This window comes from Coenobita brevimanus, chromosome 15 (genome assembly GCF_032717465.1).
Source record: "Coenobita brevimanus isolate Jiangsu-jjx chromosome 15, ASM3271746v2, whole genome shotgun sequence".
In the NCBI taxonomy this organism is placed as follows: Eukaryota; Metazoa; Arthropoda; class Malacostraca; order Decapoda; family Coenobitidae; genus Coenobita; species Coenobita brevimanus.
The window spans coordinates 1,222,382-1,233,538 of NC_136968.1; the positions used below are offsets into that span (position 1 = coordinate 1,222,382).

Genomic DNA, 11,157 nt, shown 5'->3' on the forward strand with positions numbered 1-11,157 from the left:
ATGATACACCAAAAGGATTCAACTCCGTCCCATATCCGATTCTGGAACTCCATCTGACCCCACATCCAGTATAACAACTCCACTTGATCCTGTAATCCATAAAAGCACTCCACCCATGTTCAGATTCTATTCCTCTCTGCTTCTAAAATTGACGATCGAATGGCAGCCTCACATACATTCCACTCTAGTAAAATTCTCTGGTCTTTTCCACTTCTGATAAAGACGTGATTTTTTTCCATCCTCTTCTTGTAATTTGATTCCACTTCCTTGCTTCCATTATCATCACTTTTTTTCATTATTATCACAATTTCCCTATTTCCCAATATCAATTTTTTTCTTTACATTTTCTTTTCTCACTTCCAAATCTTTCTCTATCTTTTACCTTTACTTCCTTCTTACACTTCTCTCTCTTTTTTTTTACTTTCTCTCAATAAAACAGCTCCATTTAAATCCACTCTACTCACTTCCTTCCATCATCATCATAGTCACCATTCTTTTTTCCTGTCTTTTCCTTGCTTTCCTTCTTGCTCCCAAACTCAAAATAAAACTCCATTTCTAGCCTTCTCCACTCCCTTACTCCCATCACCATCACCATTCTTTTTTTCCTGTCTTTCCTTCACTTTCCTTCTCGCTCCCAAACTCAAAATAAAACTCCATTTCTTTCTCCATTCTCTTACTCCCATCAACATCATCATCATTATCATCATTCATTACAAAGGTTGGCTGTTTATCCTTTCACTTCCTTGTCTCACCTCATATTGTAATAAAAAAACATAACCATCCACTCCATCACTTTCCTCCCAAATAAAACGGAATGAACATACACGTGTAACTAAGGCCTATATATACAAACGTCGTTCTTAGTTAGTGGACACGATTATACGGTGTTTTTCTCTCGTTAATCCGCATGCCTGGTTAAAGTTTCTGGATTAGTTTGGTTTCTTGTCAATGTGGTGTTTGAGAGAGAGGTCTGAGCCACTGCTACAAACCAAGATGATGGGCTGGTGTGTGTGTGTGTGTGTGTGTGTGTGTGTGTGTGTGTGTGTGTGTGTGTGTGTGTGTGTGTGTGTGTGTGTGTGTGTGTGTGTGTGTGTGTCACCAGTTATATACATACACACAGGAGTCCCATCTTTCCTTAAGGCTTACATACTGCACTGGAGTTGAACTGATATTTACACTACACAGTCCTGGTCCCTAACTACCTCCTACACCCTTTAACAACCCTGGCACTGTGAAGGGGTCGTTCAGGGTGGAGCGATGGTTAGGGTCTGTATTTTGGAGCTCGGCGCACCCCTGGATGAGGACGGCGGCGGGCAGTGCGCTATGATGCATCCGAGAGCTCCGGAGACACATCATAACTCGTCCTAACCCGCCACATCCCTATGGTGCAGTCACTGGAAGAACACAAATTATCGGAGTTAATATATCTGGCCATGTGGAGAGGATGGAGAGTGAGAGACTAATAGGGAGAGTGTATGTGAGTGACGTGAAGGGGGAGGAAGGGAGGGAGAGAAGAACACAAATTATCAGAGTTATTTTATCTGGCCATGTAGAGGGGATGGAGAGCAAAAGACTAACGGGGAGAGTGTATGTGAGTGACGTGGACAGGTGGTAAGGGAGGGGGAGGCTGAGGATGAGATGGAGGGATGGAGCAGAGAGGTATACGAGAGAGGGAGGTGTGAGCTGAGGGGAGGGCAGTGAAATGGCAGGCGGACAGGGTGACATGGAGGTGATCTGTTTGTGGCCATTCCTTATGGGATTAAGGTATCTGGCAATAGATAGATAGACATATGGATAAACAGAAAGACAGATAGATAAATAGATGAATTAGAGTTATTTTATCTTATCCTGGCCCAGATTTTTGTCCTTTTGCAGCTTATTTCACATAGCCCAGTGTCAAATAAATAATGCTATGGCTCTACATCCTTTCCATTGCACTTCTTCATGACCAGCATCATATCCTAGTGTTAATCTCTCATTACAGCTTAGTGTTCAAGATTGGGAGATGGCAATTTTAGGACAAGTTAGAGTAAAAAGTCAGCAAGTAGGTTGGCAGGGGGTTAGTGCCCCTCCCTGTAAAATAACTAGCTGGAAGACAAATGGCCACCCCTTACGGAAATATGGCATCTGGTTATAGAGACAGATAGAGAGATATAGAGATAGAGAGATAGATAGATGGACAGACAGTTAAAAGAGTATACCTTAAATATATGGAGACCAGAATGATGGAATGAAATGCTGCAATAGTGAAAAATGCCGGAATGGGGAAATATTTGGAGCCAAGATTTACATAATATTGGAATACCAGGAACCAGACTACAGAATGCAAAGATACTGAAAATTTTGAGAATAGTGGGAAGCTAAAATTATGGCATCTAGTAGTATATAATTAGAAACCCCCCCCCAAAAAAAAAAAATAATAAAAAACTACAATATACCACAAGGCTGAAAAACTGACAAATGTGGGAATATTGTGGGCCAGAATAATGGAATGCTGGAATGAAATGCTGGAATACTGGAACAATGGACTATTTAACACTAGAATATTATAAACGAAAAAGAAAAAAGCAGGAAAATAAAAAAGTCAGACCACTTTTATAGACACGTTATGCGGAGACAGACCAAACTACAGCAAATATTTATATAGAAATAAAATCCCTGTAGAATTAGTCAAACAGTTAACATGCAACCTGAAAACGAAAGAAAAAAAAAACAAAATACTGTATACATATAAAAAAAGTGGCACACGAGGCTTTATAACCCCTCTTCCTATTACAAATTTATTATCTATCTTTCTACCTATCTATCTATCTACTGCCAGACGCCTTAATCCTGTTAGGGGTGGCCACAAACAAATCGCCTCTATGTTGCCCTGTCCCCCACCATTTCACTGACCTCCCCCGAGCTCACACCCCCCTCTCTCATGCTATATTTATTACACACAGTGATATTACACATTAACATTCTCTTGGTATGTCTATTTATATCGCCTTCACAGTGACTTGCTCTACTTTCCATTGATAACATACAAAACTATACTAAGATGTAATCTGTATATGAGAGAGGGGGCTGTGAGCTGGGGGGAGGGCAGCAAAATGGCTGGGGGAGTGGGCAACATGGAGGCAATTTGTTTGTGGCAACCCCGTATAGGATTAAAGCATATGGCAACAGACAGATAGCTAGACAGAATTTCCACAATGAATCGCTAAGGAAGAAATATTGCAAAGTCTCCAAAGCCACTCAGCATACAAGTTTAACACATAACACAAATTATGACGCAATTCTGGCAAGAGCTAATAATCGTAACACTGGCAGATACAACGATAAACAAAGCCAACCATCTTGGGGTTTACTGATTTGCACTCAGGAGGCTTCCATGCATCTCATCCCTAAAAATTCACATCTCAAAATTATTTCTTGTGCTATTAAAAGTTTGCAAAATATCTGCATGATAACATAAGAGAATTTTAAATTGTCTTATTACTCTCTTCCATGTTATTTACCAGTATATCTCTTTAAATCTGGAGACAGTTTGCATAAATATCTATCAAAGAAATAACAAACTGGTACATGCATATAATAACCAGGAAGAGCCGCTTAAACCCACTAGGATATGGCCCCTTGTTCTATAAAATAAACATTATTAAAGTCACCATCACAAAGAACAAAATATTAATACACATGGCAGCACACTTCTAAAACAGCAGATCCTGGTTTTGAACTCATTAGGCACCACACTTTGACCAGCATCATTCAAAATTCAAGTTTCTGGCCAAAAATTTAAATCATCACTCAGTTGTGAGGTATCGACAATGGATGTGGAGTGTCAGTACTAAAGATACACTGATTATAGACACTTCCATATGCTTTATTTTCCATCATCCTGTAAAAAATACTTAACAACTTAATCCACTTCAATCTGAGGGTTTCTTCTAAGCTGGGGAAAGCTGTGTGGCCATCAATTAAAAAAATAAAAAAATAAATACAACTGCCACTGATGCAAATGGGCTGATTATAATAAAGAGTTATGTTTTTAGGCAGAATAGTGTAGACAAAAAAATAATGGTCTAGAGGCTATATACATCAATGATATTAATGATTCTGTTTTGCATGAAGGGCTTCCAATTTCCCACGGGGTACACTTGACGAAAGTTCTACATTGTATTGGTCATTACTCTGAACCAATGAATGTGAAGCAAGTACAGTACTATAGTCACGGTGCACGACTCAGAGGTTGTCGTTATCGTACCCTGGCATCCTACCTGTCAACCGTGCTTCTGATTTCGTGTATAATATGATACGCGTATAATATGTTTGTATATAATAATATCTGTGTCTAATATATTAGTGTATAATAATATGATTCGTGTATAATATGATAAAAAATTGGATGCACTGTTGACAGGTAGGTTGCCAGGGTGCGATAATGACAACAAAAAATTGGATGCACTGTTGACAGGTAGGTTGCCAGGGTGCGATAATGACAACCTCAGAGTGTAGTGAAGCATTAGCCTCACACTCACCTATCCAGTTAGTACATGTGAGCGGGGATGAGGATGGGAGGAGAAAGGGTATGAGCCATCAGCTTCCCTCACCCTCCTCCTCCAGTAACCTCACCCCTCACACAAAGTTACTGCTTCATTAACACTTGTCTCAAATTCAAATTTAAAACTAGTGGGTGACTGCATGACAGACAATTTTCCTCAACTGTACCTCTAATGAACTTTCTTTTCTATGTAATGCTAACATGTGGTGGAAATTAATCTCCAATATTAAATGCCCTTACACTTCAGATGGGAAAATATGTAAGAAGTTATTACCATTATTACTGCTACAAACTTTGTCTCTTCTGTAAAGGACATCATCTATACTTAATTTTCACCAAAGGGGATAAGGAGACAAACTTTGTTTTTCTAAGAACTGCCCTTCCAGAATTAGGGTGCGTCTTTCACACTGTGGCGTCTTATAAGCCGCGAAAAACGGTATATTCCAGGATCTACTGATATGTAATGTCTAAAGTTACAAATCTGCACAGCAAAAATTTCCCTAGTGCTACAGACAAAAAAAAAAAAACATAATAATAAAACAAAAGAGAATTAGTTCATCTAGAAGCAGTCGCACAAGGCAGTTTTATCGGCCATGCAGTCAAAACATTCACAGCTTTACGTTACTTTGTCCAATGCTGATCCTGTCTGCTTTCTTCCGTCTGTCCGTCTGTCTATCTGTCTCGCTCTCTTTTATTTGTCTGTATGTCTTGAATTTTTTTGTTTATATTCTGTGGATCCTCTCATTAAATTGCACTGTGTACAATCTCTTTCTCTCTCTCTCTCTCTCTCTTTCTCTCATTCCAATTTGAGTTTCCTTTTGGTTTGTATGTGCTCTCTCTCTCTCTCTCTCTCTCTCTCTCTCACTTCCCTGCTTCTTTTGTATGTAGGCTATTTTGTCTCTAATACTTTTCAATATTCTTCTGCTTCCTCCTCCTCTTCCTCCCTACTATCTTCTATTCTAGTTTTCTCTTTTTTTATGTATGCTGGTTTCTAACTAACTTTCTCTCTCTCTCTCTCTTTCTCTCCCCTGCTTCTGTTGTATGTAAGCTATTTTGTCTAATACTTTTCATTTTTCTTCTTCTTCCTCCTCCTCTTCCTCCCTACTATCTCCTGTTCTTGTTTTTTCTTTTTTGCATGTGTGTTGGTTTCTAACTAACTTCCCTCTCTCTCTCTCTCTCTCTCTCTTGTCTACAGTGTCAGTTCAAAGGTGGTGCCAGCAGCAACGCCCACCAGAGGCCTCCACACTCTCACGTCGCCCTCACTGCATCATGGAAAATTATACTTAGATATACATTTTGACTTTGACGACACATTTAGACAGGATTAAAAGTACACGAAGATCTTCTAATACAGTATTCAAATAGAAGAAAAACATATTATTTACAGATAAGCAGCAAGACCCATGGATTCTGCCATTTCATTTGAACATGAAGTCTTTTCTATGTTGCATTTTTAAGGCCATTTTTTTTAATGGGAATTCCACAGTTTTCACAGATGTTCAAAATAAAAACTAACCTAAAGTTACACTGGTACCTGCCTGGCACACTGGTTCCCTCGATTTACAGTGCCAATTGTGTGGAAAATGTTGATTTTTTGGAATATCCTTGACTTGTAATTAGGAGTGACTGTGATGTTTGGTTCTGAATCTATATTTGTTACCCTAACCTTAAGTCTGACCTAAGAGATGGGATGAGGCTGTTGTTTTAAGTAATTACAATCCGTCTACGTGGGATGGGGCTGTTGTTGTTACGTAATTACAATCTGTTTGGCTGAGTAAACCCATCAACTGCAGGCAAATAACCACCCCTTCAGGGCTGTCCCGTGCAGTGAACCAGTATTCCCTTGTGGCAGATAGCACTTCCCAGCAGTGAGGCACAGGGAAGAATGTGGAGGAGTGGTTCCCAGAATGATGCTGGATCTGTGTCCTTCCATCCAGTCAACACAGACACCATAGCAGGCTCCACATCATGAGGGGGTGACATAAACTCCAAAACAAAGTAAAACACATATTTAGATAATACTGGAAGGCTGAAACAAAGGAATGCTGGAATAATGGAATGTTCATGTACTGGACTAATGGTACAATGAATACTGGAAAACTGGAATAATGGTACACTGAAATACTGGAAAACTGGAATAATGGAACCAAAGTAGGCTCCACATCAAGAGAGGGCGACATAAACTCCAAAACACAGTAAAACACATATTTTGATACTACTGGAAGGCTGGAATAATGGAATGCTGGAGTAATGAAATGCTGACATACTGGAATTTTGGTATACTGGAACTGGAAAACTGGAATAATGGTACACTGAAATACTGGAAAACTGGAATAATGGAACCAATGGGTCTTACTGCAGATATGGACAGTCTTCAGAAGAATCAAATATGGAAACAACGCCATAATCTCTAGAACCCTGAAGGCTCCTTAGCTTCTCTTTCTCGGTGATTTATTTTGCTTATAAAATTTAAATATTCTCTTGTGTGATACTTTTACCTTTACCTTCAGTATAATAATGCCATGTTTTATATTATCCTTACTTTATGCAAACAATTTTATTCGGTTAGGAGGGACTTTCTAAAATGGAGATGTTACATAAATCCTTAATTAGGCCTCCCTCATGGGGATTAATTAGCCCTTCTCTATTTAAGGGATTAATTAGCCCCTCTCTATTTAAGGGATTAATTAGCCCCTCTATTTAAGGGATTAATTAGCCCCTCTCTATTTAAGGAATTAATTAGCCCTCTATTTAAGGAATTAATTACCTCCCTCTCTATTTAACAGATTAATCAGCACCCTCTATTTAAGGGATTAATTAGCCCCCTCTCTATTGAAGGGATTAATTACCTCCCTCTCTACTGAAGGGATTAATTACCTCCCTCTCTATTTAAGGGATTAATTAGCCTGTCTCTATTTAAGGGATTAATTAGCCTGTCTCTATTTAAGGGATTAATTAGCCCCCTCTCTATTTAGGGATTAATTACCTCCCCCTCTATTTAAGGGATTAATTAGCCCCTCTCTATTCAGGGGATTAATTAGCCCCTCTATTTAAGGGATTAATTAGCCCTCTCTATTTAAGGGATTAATTAGCCCTCTCTATTTAAGGGATTAATTTGCTCCCTCTATTTAAGGGATTAATTAGCACCCTCTCTAAGGGATTAATTAGCACCTCTCACTATTTAAGGGATTAATTACCCCCCACTCTATTTAAGGGATTAATTACTTCCCTCTCTATTAAAGGGATTAATTACCTCCCTCTCAATTAGGGGATTAATTAGCCCTCTCTATTTAAGGGATTAATTAGCCCTCTCTATTTAAGGGATTAATTAGCCCTCTCTATTTAAGGGATTAATTAGCCCTCTCTATTTAAGGCTCTCTATTTAAGGGATTAATTAGCCCTCTCTATTTAAGGGATTAATTAACCCTCTCTATTTAAGGATTAATTAACCCTATTTAAGGGATTAATTAGCCCTCTCTATTTAAGGGATTAATTAACCCTCTCTATTTAAGGATTTTCTGAACTGTATAAATTTATCTGGCAGGAACAAGAACAACCTAAAACACAACATTACTACACTACAGGGGATAATATGAACAACTTACCTGATAGATTCTGAACACGCTATGTCTTGTAAGTTAAGGAAGCTCCCTTACACCTCTTCTTTTGTGACTTATTTTGGAAGTGGGTGGTTAATACCTTTTTGTATGTTATTTAAGCAGAGTATGGCAATATTGGAAGGATTTATGTAACACAGAAGAGGGCAGCAAGGTGTAATAAACAAAATAAATTGCTTAGGAAAAGGTCTTAGGGAGCTTTATGCAGGGTATGGTGATACTGGAAGGATTTATGTAACACAGAAGAGGACAGTAAGGTGTAATAAAGTGTAATAAACAAAATAAATCACTTAGGAAATGGTGTTAGGGAGCTTTATGCAAAGTATGGTGATACTGGAAGGTTCTGTGTAACATACAAGAGGACAGTAAGGTGTAATAAACAAAATAAATCACTTAGGAAGACGTGTTAGGGAGCTTCCTCAACCTTCGTGAATACCAGCTTATACGTACATGAAAATAGAGGAAATGAACACCAAGGGAGCCTCCAAAGTCCCCAAGACATGTGGGCCAAATCTTATATATTCACAAGAGTCAAACTACATGAGGGTATTATTTCAGATGCGACACAGGGCTTCACAATTATGGGAAAAACTGAGGGATTGTGTTTGAGTATTATGTCTTACTGGGAGAGAATTATTTTACTGAATAAGAAGGCAAAGTACTGTAAATAAACACTACAGGGAAGATTAGCGATATTTACAGCATTCCTAGTGAGTGTCAAGAAGCCCAGAAAATCCCAAAAATCCACCTCTTCAACTTCAGTGTTTTTTTTCAGTTTTCAATTTTTTTTCTTTTGCTTTTTCCACATGATTTTATTCAGCTTTTGAGAGACTTTTCAAACTGTATGGGTTAGACACAGCCCTCACTGACCCCTTCACTATGAGTTTTTCCTTCCAACGCTGAACAGAAACATGTGGTTGACACAGGAATAAAATGAGGTCCTGTTTTAAAGTTCCAGGACTGTGTGGGTTGTTTATATAAGGTACAATACAGGTTATAAAAAACTGCAATAATATACTCCTTCACTTTTTCTCACCTTTCTTCCCTCCTTCCTCTATACTTACAAATAAACAATAATTATGCAGGTTAAGTTTGTGGGAATATCCATTGATTTTTTTTTTTTCTTTCCCACCCTCCCTACCATCCTTCTCTACTTCCTCCCCTCCCTCCTTCCTTTCCTTCTTCATTCTTTCTTCTCAATTTCCTTTCTACTGTTCCTAGGCTATCTGCCATCTTTTCCCCTCCTTGACCCTGATGCCACTTCAGTTCTTCTCTCTCATTCTCCATACCTCTCTTTTTCCTGCTTTCTTACCTCCCTCCCTCCCTGCCTACCTTCATTTCCTTCCTCCTCCTTTCCCTCTCTCTCTACCCATCTTCCTCCCTGCTTCTTCTCTGCCACTTCATATTTCTCTCTCATTCTCACTACCTTTTTTTTCCTTCCCACTTTTCTACTTTCCTCCCCAACACATGCCTTCCCTTCCTCCCTTCCTTCTTTCTTCCCATCTCACTTTCTCCTTTCTTCCTTCTTTATTTTTCTTCCTCCTTCCCTCTCATCATACCTTGCTTCTCTCTTCTCTCCATCCACATTTCCCCATCCTTTCCTTCCTCTTCCTTCACCTCGACTTCTCTCCTGCCTCAGAACTGACTTTCAAATTTTCTTTCCTTCCTTCCACCTCTTCCTACTTCCAACCTTCTTTCTTTTTCCATATCTCAACTTTCCTATATCTCCCTTTCCTACTTTCCTCCATCCTTCTTTACTTCTCTCTCTCTCTCTCCTCCCTCTTTCTTCTCTATATCCCTGTTTTCTCCCTCCTCCCTTCCTCTACACTTCTCACCATACCTCTTCCCTTCTTTCCAAATGTCCTCCCCTTTCACTTCTTCCTTCCTTCCTTCCTTCCTTCCTTCTTAATCTCCTTATGTCGCTCCTCCTTCTCTCTCTCAACCTTCCTACCTCCCCTCCTTTTTTTACTCCCCTTTCTCCCTCCATCCTTCTTTTCCTCCCTCCCTCCCTTCCTCCTTCCTCCCCACACTTATTTGAGACACAGTGAAAATGAAGGCAGAGTTTGTGGTAATGGTGTTGAGAGGAACTCCTTCAGTTTCTCTTTCCTTTCCTCCTCCTGTACTTCCTTCCCTCCTTCCTTCTTTGCTTCCCTACCATCTCACCTTCCCTCCACGTCTCTTTCCCTTCCTCCTTTCCTTCCCTACCAACTCTCATTCCCTCCTTCCTTCTTTACTTCCCTATCAACTCACCTTCCCTCCATATCTCTTTCCCCTCCTCTTTTCCTTCCCTACTATCTTTCCTTCCCTCCTTCCTTCTTTACTTCCCTACCATCTCTCCTTCACTCCATTCCTCTCTCCCTCCCTCCCTCCACACTTACTTAGATGCAGTAAATATGCAGGTGGAGTTAGTGGTGATAGCGTTGATGGGTGAGGCGTGGGCTCGAAGCTCACCAATCTGCTGGCAAGTTTCCGTTGACCACATCTTTATCATTCCTCCACGACAGCCTGGGCGGAAAATGGAAAAAGAAAGATAGACAGTATTTACATAGATAGATAGACAGACAGAAAGACAACTGAAATGCATGCAGGCAGGCACACAGATATCCAGATAGACACAGACACAACAGATAAAATGAAAGATGGATGGATGGATAAGCGGCAAGTGGCGTGACATCAGTAGAGTGAAGTGGTTCAATAAAAATACACATATATACTGTCCACTTCAACTAAAAATACACACATATACATACTCACACAAACACACACATAGTACACAGGCATCTCACCACCCACCTGTACACATACACAAACATATAGTACACAGGCAACCCACCCAACCACCTGCCCATACACAAACATAGACATACACTTATACAGTATACAGGATCTCAACCACCCACACCCACACCAGACACATACACTAACACCCACACCCACACAGACACACACACTCACACCCACACAGACATACCCCCCCCCACACAGACACACCCA

General features: G+C 39.8%; 1 protein-coding gene across 1 annotated transcript in view; it reads right to left on the reverse strand.

Moving 5' to 3' along the window:
- Positions 1-1,147: 1,147 nt before the first annotated feature.
- The window catches only part of Klp31E (kinesin-like protein 31E), a 154,546-nt gene continuing 144,536 nt past the window's right edge, over positions 1,148-11,157 (reverse strand). Inside the window, exons 31-32 of the mRNA XM_080265388.1 lie at positions 10,542-10,668; positions 1,148-1,394 (exon numbers count right to left, since the gene is read on the reverse strand). Of these exons, the coding sequence (XP_080121514.1) occupies positions 1,322-1,394; positions 10,542-10,668 (200 nt within the window). The 3' untranslated portion in view covers positions 1,148-1,321. The remainder of the gene's footprint in view (positions 1,395-10,541; positions 10,669-11,157) is intronic.